A 19,508-nucleotide genomic window follows, 5' to 3' on the forward strand; every position below is an offset into this window, starting at 1 on the left:
TGAGCACATTATACTGTTTGTTCCATGAAATATGAACCAATGTATTCCTTATGGTCTTTTTAACAGGAATGCTGGAAATATCTGGGCCTAACTGATCTTTAGTCATTATCCTACTGGTCAATATGGGTAGGAATTAATTTGGCCCTTGAAAATAAGATAGTGGAAAAAATGCATCTCATGATCATTCGGCCTCTGACTTTTTGAGAGGAAATCATTTTCAAAGAAGTGTCCCCCCCAAAAAAATCTTTTAATGCTAGACTGCAAAGGGAAAATAAAGGCATATGGAAATCTGAATTCTCATTGTGTTTCTAAATTTGTAATATTGAATAACTTTTTAGATGTGAAATTAAAGATGACTCATAAGCCCTACTTCTGACTTTGGTAGTAATAATATTCATTTATGTACTGTAAACTATTAGGTCAAAAGATAAGCTGTCTCTCCAAAGCCTACAAAAAATTAATGTGGAACACCTGATATTTCACTGTGCTTCCAGATGGAGGGACAGCTTGACAAATGCCATCATAATTTACAACTTTTAAAAAGCGTGGTGCAAATGCATTTGCAGTAAACTTTAAACAGCTTGGATTATTTACAGGTACAACTGTATTTAATGTGCAGTTTCAATGAATTTAAAATATTATTAGATTCAATCACTGATCACAGAGCATAGGTGTGGCATGTGAGCAATGTGATTAGATGCCTTAATAATATGTCAGAACAGGATACATCTGTTTGATGAAGTAGGGGGGATGGTAAATAGCATTTGAATTTTATATTTGATTATTGACTATTACCGATGAAACTCTTATCTTTGGAAAACCAGCATATTTTGGACTTATCCTCCATGGTTGCTTAGGAGAATTCTAATAACAGAAAACAAATATGAAAATACACTGTACAACTCTTAAAGATAAATTGGATTCTTGTACACATAAATTAAGTATCAACTGCTAACTGATAAGATTTATGTTAAAGTGTAACCTGAAAGAGCAATAAGCAATAATCCCTCCCTGTAGGTTAGGAAATTGGACATTGAACCTGACTGATTAAATTGGAGAAGAAATCATGTGTATTATAATTATACATATTTGTAAATTTATATATGTTTATATGTGCATATCTTTTCTCAATATATACATATGTGTGTATATGTATGAATGTATTTGGGTGTTTATATGTGTGTTTATATATTTAGAATGATAGGGAAATATCTATCTATCTATCTATCTATCTATCTATCTCTCCAGGAGGATCTAGAGTAAGTGGGTAAGGTGTGGTTGTAGGGAGATGCAGGAACATCTGACTTTGGAACATTACTCCATGAAAAGGTAAGTAGTTATTTTGACCCATTTTAACTACAAGTTCATTGATAGGTATTGTGACCTATTTCTCAGCAATAAGCAGGACAAAGAGAATATGTGATGCAGTGAAACTAAAGTTTCTAAAATGAACTGCTCAGTGTATACACGAATGTACTCTGTTCATTCAGTCACCAAGTGTTCTTGGTGTCTTATGTTTCAGTCCTGAGCTAGGAACTGAGTATCCAGTAAACAACAAAAGTAGACATGGGCCCCCTCTTTCTGGAGTTTCCTCTCTAAACAGAAGACATACATTAAACAAGTCACATTCAAATAAATATTTAAACAACATTTGAGACGTCTATGAAGATGAAATAGAATGAAAAAGACAGAGTGGGTGTAATTTTATTGGTGATGGGGATAGATTACAAAGGCTTCAGTGAGATCTAAATGATAAGTAGAAGGGGAAGAAGAGCTCCAAGTGGAGGGCAATGTGCAAAGGTAGAGAAGTGGATGGAGGATGAAAAGATTACCTTGTGTTTGGAACATAATGAGTCAGGGCAAGAGTGGCAGAGAAGAGAGGTAGAGCAGGTCATTCAGAGGTCACTAGGGAGTTTGTATTATATTCTGACTGCAATGAACCACTGAAGGATTTATACCATGGGTACCTGGGTGTGTGGATGTATCTTTGTATGGCATGAGCCAGTTAATACTTTTTAAAGCTCAATCTGGTGTGGAGATGAGGTAATAATAGAAGCTGGAATACCAGTAGCTTGGACCATGGTGGATGCAGTGAAATGGAGAAATCAATGATTCAAAATCTATTTGGGAGGTTAACTCCTGAGAGTTTGGGCATAAATTAAATGAGGCAATGAGGATAAAGGAGTCAAAGATGATTTTAAGGTTTCCATTTAACTTTCTAGTGTCTCTTAATATTTGACTCAAGAAAAATGTATCCATCTCTTAGTAAGTTCCAGGTTCTGGAAGGCAACCTGATGGTTCAGAGAAGCCTCAACCACTCAAGGTACCCATGCCCTAGCTATTCTGTCTTATTATTCTTTCATCTTACAATCAGGCTTCACATTTTGCTTACTTGCTTATTCTGAGTATAATCTCCATGAGAGTGATGTGTATTCCTGAAGATTATATCCGGAGAACCTAGCACAGTGTCTGTGACTGGCATATTGAAAATGCTCAATAAACATATTTGTTGAATAAACCGATGAATGACCTAATGAAAAAATAATGACAAGGGAAAAATACCTGACTCCAAGGTGTCACTGTCTAGCCAAAAGCATGAAGGAGTGTCGCAAATGCCCTAACAGAAAGTGTTATGGTAGAAGAGATATGGGATGCATCTAACGGGAGTGGGACGGGAAGAAAAGGAGAGAGGTCTGGAGTACAGATATTCTCAAAAACGAGGTGAATGTTTTTCTGGATTGGGATCAGCTCTACAGGAAATCTCTCCCTTTTCCTCAGCAAGCTCTAGAGCAAAAATTAAGAGCAACTTTTCAAAAGAGTTTCACATTTTAGAATAAAAATATATTTTTTAAAATAACCATTAAAATGGGATTTTCCTGCAAAAAGACAACCTTGATTATGTACCACCTGCAGCACTTCCTGTATGCTGCTGCGGCTGTGGATGTTTTTGCTCGCCTCCCTCCCCTCCCCGCAGGGACTGTTAACTCTCTGAAGACCCGTGCTCCGTTATCCTCCACTGCAGTTCAAACCCCGCCCGCCTACTTGGTGGATGGATGGATGAACATCTACTACTTCATCCCTGAGGAGTTCCTGAAGATGCAGTTGCCCCTCAGACAATGTATCTACGTCTCGCGCGGTTTGTGCTGAAGAAAAGAAAAAGTGCAAGCTGTTGCTTGGAGCGCGGACTGCTTTTACCTTTAATCCCGGGGATCCCTCGTATCTGGCCCCGCCTGCCTAGCTCAGTTTTTAGCAGTTGAGAGAGTACAGGCCAGTCCCGGGAGCGGGTGCTCTACTCCCTCCCTCCCTTCCGCTTGCAGAAGAAAAACAAGCTTCCAGGCTGGGGCGCGGAGCAGGCTGAACTGGGAAGGCCCGGCTGTGGCAGCTGTGGCAGGCGCGGGAGCCGCAGGACCGAGCGCGCAGCCCCGCCCCGGGGGCGTTGCCGCCCTGCGCCCGCTCCGCCCCCGCGCCGCCGGCCCTAGTCTCCCTATTTTCCACTCGCGCTCCGGCTGTTGTCACTTGGCTCTCTGGCTGGAGCTTGAGGACGCAAGGAGGGTCTGTCACTGGCAGACTCGAGATTGTAGGCACTGCCATGGCCCCTGTGCTCAGTAAGGACTCGGCGGACATCGAGGTACGGACTTCGCCTGGTTCGTCTGTGGTGGCGGGATGGTGGGGGGGTGCCCTGCTGGTCGGTGCCGGGGAGGTCCCCGCGGCCACCGCGCCCTGGAGAGTGAGAGACGCGGGAAAGTTTCCCCCGTGGGAGATCTGCGGGGGAGGCGGAAGAGCGCGGAACCAAAGACCCGCGTGGGCAGGCGTGGAGCGAAGGGGAGGACTTTCCGCAACTGGAGGGGGTGCCCTTTGCGTCGGGACCTGTTTACTTCTGAAGAGATTTCAGGAATCATGTCTTGTCCTACCTTGAATGTCAGTGACTGAAGAAGCACCGGAGTTCCCGAGGGGTGGACTCTAGGGGGTAGGAGCTCCCATTTACACACGTTCTACCCCTTCACCTCCTGTATGTTGTTTCTGGACACCTCTCCACTGCCCCCATCTCCAATAGCTGAATCCTGCTATTTGCAAAGGTGAAGTATAGAAATAAACATCTGTGTGTCAGCTGTAGCAGTCGCCTCTAGCCATAGTATTATTTATGAAATAATTTAACATGGAGAGAGTGGAACAAAGTATTCAGAACATGAAAAATGCAGTGCCCTCAGAAAAACAAATTGTATTTTTCTCTCCTCTCAACGGTTTTTTGATTCCCTCTTGCACTCCGTTTCTGTTAAAAAGAAAAATCTTTTTCTTTTTTTTCTGTAAATAAGGTCCTACCTGAAACGACATGGCATTGCCTTTCTCTCTAGTACCTTAATACATGCGTTGAAAAGGATTTAATTATAAACAGTGATTTTACACGTACTAAACCAAGGTCAGCACTTTTGAGCTAAGACAAACTGCTTTTTAGTTTTCTGTTTTGTTTGTGGCTTTTCTTTATTTGAGTCTTCTACTCTGGTAGAAAATTAGGGGTGTGTGTGTATTTTCTTTAGAAATAAAATTTTCGTTTCGTCAGTCCTTTTGGCGGCTTAAGTAAAAGTTTTGCAAACCACCTGTTTGCAAAATAGCTGCTTTGACCACATTTTGCCTCTGTAATTGATTGAAGAAACTTTATATTCTGGGAGGAGGTAGTCCTGTTTTCTCCAGGTTCCATAACGGTTTGAAAAATCATTTTAGTAACAAGAGCCAAAGTGTATTATGTAGACATCTCTAGTTAGTTTACTTTTGGTTTCTGTTATGGAGAGTTGACTTTTTGATATTGAGCAATATGATACATTTAGCAGATATTTGTTCATCTGTGTGCAGGATAAGAGATACTTGTCTTTTTCTGTATTTCATTTAGGGTAGTGTATTCCTTTTTGGTCCTTGTGACTTTGACTTAACTTTTTTTTTTTTTTTTTTACACTAAGTCGAAAAACAAACTTCTGACAGTATTACGGCAGTATTGATTTCAGATATTAGAGTTGTCTTAGGATGGATGGCTTTTGGCTGTTTAATTTCAGAATGGTGTGTTATCTGCTTAACTGATTTCTTTCTCTGCAGTTGTCTTTGAAATCAGTTCTTACATTCTACTGAGGAGAAAGATGCCAGTGAAACATTGAATGCCCAGCTTGATTTCATATATTGTTTCAACTAAAAACATTTAAGAATCACATCCTTTCCACTCCCTCCACTGAATTCAACCTTAGTCCACACGGCCAGTTTGCCTAATACTACTTTTAGTCTAGATTCCTGGTGTTCAAACACCTTCAGCTCTTATGTAGTTCATATGTGCAACACTTTAATCAGTAACATCTTTCATCACTCACAGCACCTTACTTTTCCCTCAAAGTAATACCCGTGATTCATGAGCTGAAACACCATGGGAGAGCATGAAATTAATCATTAAAATATAATGCAGTGAGGAAAAATACATTAAGCCTAGGGGAGCACATTCAAGCATAAATGCCTCAGTTGATCCTCTTGACTCACCAAAGTTCATTTTTGTGTTGAAGAATTAGAATGAATTATAAAGGCTCAGTTTTCCATCAAATTTGAATGCTTTTCTTGAACAAATTCATTACAACCATTGTCTGGAGATTGATCTGATTGTGATCATTGTTTTAGCTTCAAATACATGGATAAGTAAGTAATATTTTAAAAATATTGGTATGAAGCGGTTAATGAATGTGATAACACATTGATAAATGTGAAAAGTACTTGACAATTGTTAAAAGAACAGAAGGTGATAACAATCTACTCTAATAGTAACTGACTTTTCCCTATGAGCTAACTCCAGAACCTCATGTTTCAGTGAAACAGCCAAGAAATATCTTTGTTTCTGGGGGAAAAGTTATTGAGGTATATATAAAGGTGCTTTGTGTGCCTGCTTCATAATTTCTAGTCTGAATCCAATATCCCATCAGGATTTGAGGGTTAGGAACATGGAAAACAATCAGATCACCAAACTCCATAGCTGGAATATCCATGGACTGGGAGATAGGCAAGGACAGGATGTGTTACTTGGTGATAGGACCTAGCTCATCTACTCAGAATTGTTGTTGTTGTTGTTGTAATCATAGAAGTTGCATGAAAAATCAGGTTTTTTTCAGATATATTAATGTGGCTCAGAGCCTGGCTTCTGAAACCAACTGCCTCTGATTGAGGTCTAACTTTAAGCTGTGTGTTTGGGCAAGTTACCTACCCTCTCTGAATTGCACATGGAAAATCTGCTAAGGAAAATAATAATAGTAAGGATAATCAACAAATGTCATAAGTTGACAGCATCTTGTTGGAAAAAAAGGGCAACATGTTAAAAAATAAAGATAACAGAAAAATATATCTTATTCTCAGGAAAATCACTTCCAATGAAATGATTAGCATTTTAAAGTCCATTAATAGTACTTATATGCTTTTAGAAGTTATTTTGCTTTGTGAGCATGCTGTTTGGATACAGTCTGAATTTTGTCAGCGATGACTTTAATACAGACTCTCGTGGGATCGTTTCAAAGAAGGTTAGAATTGGACATTGGTCACTTTCTCAGGCCTCAGCAGTGACTGCGCAGTACTTCATTCAGGTTGAATTGACAACCAGTGTATTGTGAATATCTGCACATTTGAAAGGAAATGAGAATTATTTTGAAAGCGTTCTCTTTTGTTCAAGACCTTGTTCCCCTCTACTGGCGAGGATAATGAGAATAGACTTTGAAAGCATATATCTAAACAAAAATGTATACAGCTGCAGCAAACTTTTAACTATTTGAATACTAGTAATTTTGATAAATATTTATAGCCAAACCAAGTTGCTGTTACTCTACTGCTTCCGCAGTCACAATCACAAGGCCCATCCCTTGAATTATCAGTTAGTGAATGTTAGAGGGTTATAAACTCAATTCACATTTACCCTGAATGAAAAGGGGATTTTAGTCCATTGTCCACAAAATCAAATGCATTTTGAGTTAAACAGAAATGGTTTCTGAATTGCTGATACTGTGACTTCTATTCATTGAAAAGGTAATTGGGAATTTTCTGTATGATTAACTAGGAAAATGAGATTAAAAATAGCGAATTTGGAAAATAGAAGCATAACGGGAAAGACTTGGAGAAAGTGGACTTTACAAATTTTGCAACAAGAAGAGTCATGGGTTGTGAATTGGTAGAGATGGCAAAAAAATTTTCAGAACACCCTTTATCATGATTGCCTTTGCTGCTGGGGAGAAAGAAGGAGAATGGATCCAAAAAAGATAATAAAGATTCCACTTTACAGAAAGCCATGAGTTGTTTATTTATTTAAATGGCTATGTTTTTACTGAATGTCTAAGTAACAGTCATTTCTTTTCTCCTTCCTTTTATTGATTGGGCACTGCAGATCTTATGGAAATGTATTCTGAAATAATGAAGACTTTTAAAGCTTTAACTTTTTAAACCTATTTTGTGAGTTAGAGTTGTTGAAAACATGCTTGTACTTCCTACTTTAAGCTGTTTTGTGGGCCATGGTTTTACTTTAAAGTGTTTCTCCTTTCTAAGGAGTTTAGCTGGACAGTAGAAATGTTTCTGATTATCTGATTTGAGGAGTCACTGATTCTAATGGTAGCTTCCTGTAGTTTTAAGGTACTGCATATTTCTATAGTTGAGCGTGTTGATATGTATTTCAGTGTAGTTCTTTAAAATAGAGCTGGAGGGTCTCAGTATATTGCCCAGGCTGGCCTTGTACTCTTGGGCTCAAGCGAACCTTTCAGCTTAGCCCACCAAAGTTCTGGGCAGTTTAAAGAAAAATTCTATCCCTTGAACATGAATTCAGATGAACAGTTTTGGTAGTTCAATTAAAATCTGTGAGATTAATGACTAATGATGGATCTTGATGGAGGGTGATTTTTAGATTGGATCTGCTTAGTCTTAATGATAGCAAATGATGTTGACTGATTGCTTAATTGTAAAGTGCTGGAATTCAGTAGCCTCCTTTGTTACATTCTAGAAGAAAAATTCACTTTAAAAAAGATGAATATTAACAGTAAGGAATTGATAAGGACACTAAGAAGATCTAGAGTCAAAATACTGATTCAGTTATGGAAGATCTTTAAGCAATCATACTTTTCTTTAACTATTTGAATACAGCGTCTTACTGAACTCTGTATAAACTAGCAACAACACAAGGGCTGAAAGCTAGAACTCCTTACTAAATAGAGATGTCTGATTACTGTGGGAGAATTGTAATAATTAGCATAAATGTAAGTGATGGTTTGGAACACTAAAACTAAAAGACAGTGAGACTGAAAAAAGGTTGTCATAGAAGATCATGACAAAGAAAATCTGATGAGAGATTTGACATAATCCAGGCTTCAATACAGCTAAAGAGGAGATCAAAAAGTAGGATTGGCCAATTTATTTTTCTGCCTCTCAGCTGTATATGGATGCATGATGAATATGTTGCAGAGCCCTTCAGTCCTTAAAACTGTAAAGAAAATTTTATTTTGTTTATATTCTACCTTAATTAAAAATATTTAATAAAGCATTGTAGGATTATACCTTTATCTGTAATTGAGACTTTGATTTTAAAATGTGACATGTTTACCTTCTGGACTTCATTTGCTCATAATCCTCCATATCAAGACAGAAGGTGTTTTTGGCCTCAAATATGAATCGTGTGGGTGTTCACTGATATCCTGGAGCCAGTTATACTACTGAGATAACTCTTGATAGGATTATGTCTTTCCTGTGGTTTATAATTATTACTGCTTCCATTGCTTTTAATTAAAATGTTACACTAGTAGATATGAAACATCTGCATTTAAACTCAACATATAACTTTTAGCCAGTTCACCATGAATACATATATATTTATATGTATTGATGTCAGGAATTGAGTACTTTTGTATGAAGTTATTTATTTTGTATTTCCCCAAATCAAGCTTCATTTCATTGTTAGTACAAAAAGAAAACATTGTATTTAAACAGATCTGGGTTAAAATCCTGTCACTATTTTATTTTATTTGTATGACTGTGAGGTCAACTTCTTTCTTGGACTGTCATTTCTTCTGTGAATTGAATTTAATCCTATGTATTTCATGCAATAGCTATAACGATTAATTGGAGCCACATACGCAAAATGCTTCAGACAGCATTTGTCACGTAAATATATGCTTTTTAAATTGGTTACACTTATTTTAAATGTTATTACTGCGTCTATCATGTATACTATATAAACATCAATTGGCAAGAATTTGTTTTTACTCCAGTAATCAACTAGTGGCATTGAAGTCTGTTACAATCTATGAGAAAGGGAAGAGTTAATGAAGTTAAAAGAATTATGAAAGAGGTGCATTGTAGATTCATAAATGTTGCATATATCTATTATGAAAAAGTTACTGAATTAACATTTGTCGATATTATGAGGGAGATTGGGGAGTTTCTGAAATTCAGATCAATTTAAAGAGACCCATTTCATTTCATTTCTGCTTAAAAATATGTTTTTAGTACTGGTTGTACTGCCAGCCCACTCGTGTAATTTTCAGGTGATACAAAGGAACTATATGGCCTAGGTTTTGTTTATACAAGACTATTCACATCTATTACATAGGTTAATAAGATTCAAATCCAGGCTGGCCCCTATCCTTACTTTTTTTTACTGTAACATAAATATGGATTGATTCTTCTGTTTTTCTGAGTGTTTTTGGGACTAGGTCAGGGCTAGTGCATAGGTGATTTTTTTTTTTTTTTGGCATTCTCATAGAAATGTAGAAGGCAGTTGACATTAATTTTTTCTGAAAAGAAATTCCTACATAATTAAAACAAACCCCTATATTTCCGTGTGCTAACTGGAGTAAACTTATCTTCTCTCTAAGCAAACATACTAGCTTCAAAGACAATTTTTTTCTAAACTTTTAAGCATCCCTAAACACACTGCATTTGCTTATAAATAACTCTTTTAGCTCCTAGGAAAGGAAAGAGTTGGTTGGAGATAACCTATTTTGCACCAGGAAAAGGTAAAGTGTGATCTTACCGAGAGATGGCTCATATATTAAACTTTTTATACTAGTTATAATAATTTCATTTCTTTGAGAATTTTACCTTGGCTACGTAACAGCATTTTTGCTAGACTTTACCTCCATCATAATAATTAAAGAGATAATCTGTATCCTTACCTCCCAGGTGCTTGGAAATTGATATTATAAGCACTTGTGAATGCCCCCTTGAGGCACTCTTGACTGGGCCACTTTGAAGAAAAATCTCTTCATCAATAATGAATCCCTGAGGGCCACTTCTCAGGGGACCCACACAAAATTACATGTCAACTCCTGGCCTGATTTATATAGGAGGGGATCATGGATGAAACCCTGACTGCACTTCCTCCTCCCCCCATGTTTTATCCCTGACCTCTCTCTGCTGGTTCTCCTCCGCCTCCACCCCTCAAAACCCCCAGCACTTTTACTGCTCTCCAAAAACTTTATCCTCCAGCTTACAACTCAGTGTACCTACCCAAGATTGACTCACCAGGTAGATCTTAATCTTTATGAAATTCTTTAAGACTGACATGAAAAATTGTAGTATGATAAAATTTATAAAAATGTTACCATGTGTAATGAAAAGGTCATGTAAAAATTGCCAGCAAAATAGTAGAATGTATATTTACTATTTGTCAATTAAAATAAGTACATTTCCCAAGATACAGGATAAGCCTGGGGATAATTTTTCTTCATGACATAGATGCTTTGCTCTCTGACCTTGTGGGAATCATTCAGGCACTGTGAAGAGTTTGCTGATTCTTCAGTGAGTTTGCTATTGATGAGTCTTTTAAGGATGATTTGAAATAAAACATGGCGATGGTGAAATTGTTTGGAAATGTGACCTGCTGTGTGATCATATTAAGGAAATGCAGAGATCTTAGCTCCTCAATTTACAAACTTGGTAGGTCTGAGTGTGCTATTTATACCAGCTATATGAATTTGATATACTTATTCACCTGATTTTAAAGTTTTTAAATGTCTGCTTGCTGCCTTTTCTTTTTTAATCTAATGAACAAGCTAAATCTAAATTTCACCTGAGAATACAAGAAAAGTTCAATCCTACTTTATATGGCTGGCGTTCTGTGTAAGGGTGATCTGGAATTAATAAATTTACATTTTGTATGTTTTGGATTATGCTGTCTTTAACTAGAAATTAATACCAGAGATTCAAAAAAAGGAGATGGGACTCTATGCCAGTTTCTTCAGTGTGTTTGTTGATTGATGATTGTAGATGAAAACCACGTCATAAGCAATGGGGTCCCCAGAATTCAAGCTATACTAATCTGACTCCTTGTGCCACAGTGGACCTGAGAGCTTTGCGGGGCCTTCTTTCAGATGTTTCTCTATGCCAAATATTGAAGAGTGCTGGGGTACAAATTTAAACTTCTTTACAGTTCAGAGAAGAAAGGATTCAGCTCCCCTCACAGATCCCTAGCACTAACGCGTGTTACCATTCACCACAAAATGTTCATTCCTGTTAACTTTTAGTGTAACCTTAGTGTAATAAAGGTGTTAACTTTTATTATGCTTTATTTCCCCGATTTGATTTTTAAATTATTTTTCTTTTTTTTTTTTTTTTGAGGCGGAGTCTCGCTCTGTCGCCCGGACTGGAGTGCAGTGGCCGGATCTCAGCTCACTGCAAGCTCCGCCTCCCAGGTTTACGCCATTCTCCTGCCTCAGCCTCCTGAGTAGCTGGGACTACAGGCGCCCGCCACCTCGCCCGGCTAGTTTTTGTATTTTTAGTAGAGACGGGGTTTCACCGTGTTAGCCAGGATGGTCTCGATCTCCTGACCTCGTGATCCGCCCGTCTCGGCCTCCCAAAGTGCTGGGATAATTATTTTTCATGATTATTACAGAAGATTTAAAAAATGCAGAAAACTAGAATCAAAAGTTGACCCCAAAAGTACATAGTCATCTCACTCAAGTCATCCGTGTAATATTGTTGTAGTACATTTCTTTCCTGTGCACGAGGTAATTTTTCCCTAAATACTTTTAGTCATACATAATTTTATATTTGTTTTCTTGTCCTATCAAAAGCGTTTCCTCACATTCTTATTAACTTCAGTTTTAAGTCGCAGCATAACATTCCTTGTGGGCGGAGATATCAAAATGTATTCAAGTCTCCCTCTTATTTACCTTGCTTTTTAGTAGTTAGTTATTAAGAACAATGTTTCAGCACATTTTTTTTTTATTTGCTTAAAGCGTTGTGCTGAAAATACACTTGAGAGTGTTGGCTCACTGATATATAGTGCGTTTTGGTTCTGCCCTTCTCACCTGTGTGCTTCAACTGAATTAAAAAAATATGTTTTAAAAAAGGAAAAGGGGGCCACTTTGGGGTGCAAAGACAGAAAGGGCAAAATAGAAATAGAACCAATTTACTCATTTGCCTCATCTTCCTAACACTGATTCTAGGTAACAGAACAGGCAGGCATGTGGATATAGTTCCCTTTGATATGGATGTGATTTCCTTTTAACTCAGGGCTGATAATAGCATTTCTTTCTAGAGAATGGCTTGACAGCCTGCATGGTTCCTTATTTCTTCTGCCCTGGAGAAAAGGAAGAGTAAGGTTGAGCCTCAGGTTGTTATCTTGGATGGAACATTCATAAATCTCAGATTGTTGTTGTGAATGGATAAATCTCAGGTTGTTATCTAGAATGAGTAAATGTAATACTAACTGCAGCTGTCTCATCATGTGATGGAAACTTTTATATTATCCCAGCCTTCCCACCCTCACCCCAAGAACAGACCACTCTGGCAGACCAGATTCTCAAAGAATTATTTTATCCTAGCCTGCCTTTATTTTAGAAGTATGGATTGTCATGTGTGTGCATGTGCATATGCACAAGCATGTGTGTGTACATTTTCCTTTTTTTCCTTCCTGGTACTCAGAGAAGAAAGGGTCCATGAGTGTAACTACTTTTGACTCAACACTTTTTTCTCCCACATACAAATTAAATGAAGCAAAACATACTTCTTCCTCCGCTGTGTTATCCAAAATGACTCTTGATTTTTGCTACATTTTAAAGCTAAAGTTTACTTGCAGCCCAAACTCCAGACATTGGTATGCTCAAGGCTCCCTCTTTTCCGAAAGAGATAAAAACATTTGCAGAGAAAAATTGGTATGTGGCTCATGAAAATGACTGCCCATCACCCCTTCCATTCCAAGACTGGACAGTAAGAAACAAAACTTAAACATCCTTTATACTTAAGATCACAATATTATAGGATCCTAGAAGGGAATCATCAGTGGTAGGTATGACTGCTTTAAGGATTTGAAATATTTTCAAGTTGATGTCTACATGGTACTACTAATTCATAGAACTGCTAGTAGCTGTATGAGTATGTATAAAATGATAGCCTTTCAAGTGTTAATAAGAATTATGTTTTTTTAAAATAAACGATTAGGTGAAAATTTTGTCTGATTGGTTTAATTTGCATTTGTTTGACTATTGGTAAATTTTAAACATTTTTTCCACATTTTAAAATATTTTGAGTTTTCTTTTAAACAAATTATTTTTTAACAATATTTTAATGTAAGAGTAAAATAAAAAAGTAAATAAAGATACAGATAAGAAAAGTAGAAGTATAACAAATTTTAAGAAAACTAGGTGCTAATGTGTCATAAAATCACAACAAAATAAATGTTATGTTGGAAACATAAAATCTACCCAAACTAACCTCAGATAAATTCAGAAACAGCAGTAGACTGATAACCTCAGTCCCATATAATATTTATTGATAATGAGTAATAGATAATTAATATTTATTCTGATTATGATGAAAGGACAGCATAGATTTGTGGTTAAGAGTATAGGCTCTGGAATTAGAGTGCTAATGTTCACATCCTAGCTCTGCCAGTTACTAATTTTGACCTTGGCAAATAACTTAAACATTTTATGTTTCAGTTTCCTCATTGTAAAAGTGGGGATAGAAATCATACCTACATTACAGGATTGTTGTTTGGTTGAAGAAAATACTATAGATTCATCCTTTTTAATAGTTCTAGCGTGTGGCAAGTATGCAATTAATATGAAGTATTAAATTATTAATAATAGCTACCACCTATTGTTTTGACTTCAGTGACTTTTTTATCTCTTTGATAATATGTTATTTAGTCTTCTTTAAAACACAGAAACCTTACTCTTTTTTTTTTAATCTAAAATATTAGTTTTTTCCTAATGTGCTAGGCACTGGTCTAGATGTTGGAAACACATTTTCAAACAAGATGGAAAAGAATTCTACAGTCAATAAAATTGCATGCTAATGGAGGAACAATAGTAAGAAAAAAATTCTTTAATTTACAGTAATTTCAGATAATTCATGAGCTTTTGTAAAAATAAACGAAGAAAATGTGATGCAGAATGGCTAGTAGGGTCTTTTTTTACATGGTAGTCAGAGAAGGCCTCCCTGTAGAGATGACATTTGAACTGAAATCTAGAAGATCATAAGAAGTCTACTAGGGGCTTTTGATGAAAAATGAAAGTAAATCAAAGAGGCAGGATTGAACTTAGTCTGGTAAACAAAAAGAAGTAACAGGTGTGGGGGACACAAATGTAGTATGTAATGGCATTCAGTTTGAAATCACTATTGATAGCACAGTCAAGATATCACATAGGCAGCTGAGAGTAAGCTTTTAGAGGTCTGTAAAGAAGCCATAGCTGGGGATAGAAACTGAGGAATTATTGACATAAAGATGTATTTAAAGTCTTTAATACTTCCAGACAGCGTAGCTCGACAAGGGACTGAGGACTTTAGGCATTGAGAAGAGGAGAAGATAGTCAAGAAACCAAGGAAGGAGGAAGGATGTGTATGTAGTCAACTTTCTTATCTGCTGTTGGGAGGGTAAGTTGAGGGCATAAAGATTTCTTTTAGCTTGTTAACATTGAAAAAGTGTGAGCTTGACAATAGCCACTGGGGAAAGAAGCCTAATAAAAATGGTTTGAGAAGAAAATTGAATATGAGGAAGTAAGACAATGGCATTGGGAAATGCTAGAGAAATGTTTTCCTGTAAAGGGGAACATAAAATAGGGAAGTAGTTGGAGAGGGATAACAGAGCTCGTATATATGTTAAGGGAAGAGTTGCCGTAGGGAAACTAGAGTTGAAGGACATAGAGGGGATAATTATTTGTATAAAGGGATTCTTTTGGTGAGAGGAAACAGGATTGATAATATAAGTTTTAGAATAAGTGGTGAGACAGAGAGGTGACACATTGGGTGGGGAACAATAAATAAGTTCCCTCTTCTGATGGATGGTTTTAATTTTCTCAGTAAGAGTATGAGGCAGAATTTCCAACTGAGGGTGAGAGGAAAACAGGCTGTAAAATTTTGAAGAACAGGTGAAAGTATGAATAGATTTTCTGGGAAGTAGGATAATGAAAATAATAAGGAAGTATAGAATTATAGTAGGATTACTAGGCAGTATTTGTTTTCTACTTGATACTTGCAGTCAAGAATTGAAGATGAGAGCAGTGAACATAATTGTGGATTGTTCTCCATCCACTTTTCACTGCTTGGGTTCAGGCAAAGAAGATGTAAAGAGATAGATTTAAGTGGATTAGTTTTGCTTGAGCAACAAAGTTGGAGTGAGAGAAGAATAGGGAATTAAGGATGTTGTGAAGAAGTCATAACATTGTATCCTGGAAGCTGATCTGACGGAAGTCAGTATAGGAGAGTGAGAGGGCTACTGAAAACACCAGTGATACGCTCCATGGATTGATGGTTTCAGTAAGGTCAGATAATTCTTGGAAAGTGGAATGTTGTTGGAGGTAAAGATTGGAGTGGTATGTTTGAAAGAAAGCTTTTAGAGGTAGTGCGATAATCATGGTAAAGTCAAGACTATAACCAAGGGTGATGGTGGCTGCAATGGGGTGGAAAAACAAGAATTATTGGTGGTGAGATGGTGAGTAAAAAGAGGCAGGTGCTAAATGAGCCAAGAGTCTGTTGAAGTCACTAAGACTGGTGTACAAAATAGAGTGGAGTTGAAGACATAGAGAATTAGGTGTTAAATTCTCACTGAATTTGGGTAGAGAGTGTGGCGGCAACCCTCTTGGGTTGGTAGATGACAGAAGCACTGAGTTATAGGGAGTAGAACACAGAGGAAATATGTTGGGGAGACACATAAGCAAGGACAGCCAGGCCAGGTATGGTGACTCACCGCCTGGAATCCCAGCACTTTGGGAGGCCTAGTGGGGTGGATTGTTTGAGCTCAGGAGTTCAAGACCAGCCCAGGCAATAGGGCAAAACCCCATCTCTACAACACACGCACACAAATTAGCTTGGTGTGGTGGTGTGTGCCTGTAATTCTACCTACTTGGGAGGCTGGGGTGGGAGGGTTGCTTGAGCCTGGGAGATGGAAGCTGCAGTGAGCCATGATTGCACCACTGCACTCCAGCTTGGGCAACAGAATGACGCCTTGTCTCCAAAAAGAAAGAGAGGAAAAATATGCAACGATAGCCATATGACTATGGAGACAGTGACTGGAGTGACAGATCAACCAGCCAGAGGATAACAAGGATTGCCAGAACCTAGAGGAGGCAACAAAAGAATTCTCCCCTACAGATTTCAGAGGAAATATGGCAAGGTTGACACCTTTACTTTAGACTTCTAGACTTGAGAATGGGTGAGGCAATAAATTTCTGTTTTAAGCCGCTAAGTTTGTGTAATTTTTTTTTAATGGCAACCTAAGAAAATGAATGCAAATTTTGATGTGAACTGCAAAGGAGCTGGGATATTTGTGGAAGGAAGAAAGGAAGGAAAGAACGAAAGAGGAAGGACAAAGAATGTAAGGAAGGGAGGGAGGAGGAAGCAGGGGAGGACCTCAGATACTTTGATAGTAGGAACAAATGAGACTGGGGATAACTAACATTTGTTAGAGACAGTATTTATTAAATTCAAATTCGTAGTTTAAGTAAGTAATTGGGGTTGACTATTCCTAAATATGAAGAGTCCTAAATATGCTATTAAAGTCCTAGTTCCCTCGTTCTGGCACTTTTGAGCTTTGTGAACTTAAGCTTATTTCCCCAGCTATAAAATGGAAATCATGATCCTTGTTCTCTTTATCTTACAGTGTTGTTGTTTGGAAGAAATACATTAAGAATAAATGCAAATGTAAGCTGTTATTATCATGAAGTTGCTTAATTTACAGATATGCACAGTCCTTATACGAAGGGAAAAGTTTGTTATTAAATATGGAAAAGAACCAAGTAGATAATTTTTAAAAACCCACACTAAAAATTAAACACAGTAGTTCCCCTTCATCCAATTTTTGCTTTTTGTAGTTTTAGGTCTGAAAATATTAAACGTAAAATTCCAGAAATAAATAATTCATAAGTTTTAAATTGCACAATTTTGGGTATTGTGATGAAATCTTGCGTTGTCCTGCTCCTTCCTGCCCAGCCCATGACTCATTTCTTTGTCCAGCCAGGGTCTCCACACTGTGTAAGCTCCCTGCCTGCTAGTCACTTAGTAACCATCCTAGTTCTCAGATGACTGTGGCAATATTGGTGTCCTTTGTGTTCAAGAAACTCATATTTTACTTAATAATGGCTCTAGAGTGCAAGAGTAGTGATGGAGGCAATTCATATATGCCAAAGAGAAGCAGTAAAGTGCTTCCTTAAGTGAAAAGGTGAAAGTTCTTGACTTAAGGAAAGATACAGAGTTTGCCAAGATCTTTGGTAAGAATGAATCTTCTGTCCCTGAAGTTGTGAAGAAGGAAAAAGAAATTCTTGCTAGTTCTGCAGTTGTACCACAGGCTGTAAAAGTTACAGCTACAGTTCGTGAGAAGTGCTCGGTTACAATGGAAAAAGCATTGAAAACAAATATATATATGTAGGGTTCAGTCCTATCTGCAGTTTCAGACATCCACTTGGGGAGTCTTGGAACATATACCCGTGGATTAGGGTGGACTCTTGTATATATTTTTCCAAAGTTTAACTTACCAACAAAACATATTATTCAGTCATTCAATTTTATAAGTAATTTTTAAGTACTTGCTGTATCTTGGGAATTATATTAAGTATCATTTAGAGTCTGGTTAGAAAGATAAATGCATCTCCTCTAAATGTGCTTTTGATACAGAACAGAAGATGAGGCAAATTTACCAAGAATTATATATCAAGACAGAAAGTCCTAAGTACTTGGGGATGATGATTCGGAATTATGGTGTAAGAGTTAAAGTATGCATGTTATAAATTCACATTCATACAACTTAATAATTTAGTTTTACACCATTATTTAGATTATATTTAATAAATGATAAAGAAATTCATGTAAGTTCTGTTACAGTTTCCCTTTACCTCAATATCCAGTAATTTAGGGGCCAGAAAATGAATTAGGTGATCACTTTCCAAGGACAGGTGGAGGAAGGCTGTCCTGGCTGAAATGGGTCAGGTGTGAGGCAGGTGTAAGTACAGGAGCTGGCAGAGTTAGAGTTAATAGGGATCATTGTGGATCTATGCACTCAGAGCATTTTTTTTTTCTTGTACAGAACATTTTTTTTTCTCTTGTTCCTTACTTAAGAATATGTTTCCAATCTTAGGAAGATATATCAGTTTCAGAAATGGTGAAACCAAGGACAAAGAAAGGTTAAATGGTTTGATTAAAGTCAGTAGTGAACTGAAACCTAAAATCTATGAATATGAGCTCAATTTTACATTGCTGTTTATTCAGACATTAAAATACATGACATGAAAATTAGGAATCATAGAGGTATAGTAGTGGGAAGTCCTTCAAAAGTTACCTCATTTTTCCTGACCGTATGCATTCACTGAGTTTCTCAATAAGATGTTTAATATTCGGTTCTTCAAGGAGTCCTTCACATGTGTAAATGAAGCAAGGTATGAATGGCGTCTAATCCACAGGCCAGATGGTTGCAATGGAGGGAGCTGATGAGATATCATCAATCACTTCCCTACATCATGTCAAATGACCAGTTTTGTCCTTTGCCAGGCTACTTTGGTGGCTGATGGGACAGAATCTTTATTTGTTGGGGAAATTTGGAAAAAGAAATAGGCAAAATGAATTACCGGCCTGGAATTGGTTTTGGGATTCTATATCGTGTTTTCTTTTCTTAAGTCTGTATACATTTAGATGTGTTATAAAACTGATTCACTGGAGCCCTTGACTGAAGGACATTTTTCTTTCTACTTTATAACGATAATGATGTCACTGTCAAGACAACCAGTTCATATTGAGGACTAAAAAAATATAATGACAAGGGTATGATCTAAGGTTAATTTTATATTAGCCTAACCCTTGCTCCCTTTTCATCTTTAGTCCTGTATAATTTTGAATTAATTATACTACAGGAACAAATAGTTAGAGGTGCATATTGGGTAATTATAATTTGCACTACCGTGTTTGAAACAAAGCATTTCTAGTCTAGTTCTCAGTTAATCTGAAAGTGAAATAAATCCAGGATCTGTGACATTCTTTATCAATTCTGAAATAGTATACTTGCATCAAACATATATTGGGCTTAAAAA

At 37.2% G+C, this 19,508-nt stretch overlaps 1 protein-coding gene across 5 annotated transcripts in view; it reads left to right on the plus strand.

Annotated features, from left to right (window-relative positions):
- The first annotated feature begins 3,383 nt into the window (after positions 1 to 3,383).
- The window catches only part of DPYD (dihydropyrimidine dehydrogenase), an 881,134-nt gene continuing 865,009 nt past the window's right edge, over positions 3,384 to 19,508 (plus strand). For 2 of the 5 annotated variants that reach the window (XM_033199100.1, XM_033199098.1), the window contains exon 1: positions 3,384 to 3,628. In XM_033199100.1, the coding sequence (XP_033054991.1) occupies positions 3,590 to 3,628 (39 nt within the window). In that variant the 5' untranslated portion in view covers positions 3,384 to 3,589. Of the gene's footprint in view, positions 3,629 to 3,653; positions 4,077 to 19,508 lie in introns of those variants that run through there. The other 3 variants (XM_033199101.1, XM_033199102.1, XM_033199103.1) reach the window with 2 other exon arrangements.

The sequence above is a fragment of the Trachypithecus francoisi genome, unplaced genomic scaffold (genome assembly GCF_009764315.1).
Source record: "Trachypithecus francoisi isolate TF-2019V2 unplaced genomic scaffold, Tfra_2.0 Lachesis_group5, whole genome shotgun sequence".
Taxonomy (NCBI): Eukaryota; Metazoa; Chordata; class Mammalia; order Primates; family Cercopithecidae; genus Trachypithecus; species Trachypithecus francoisi.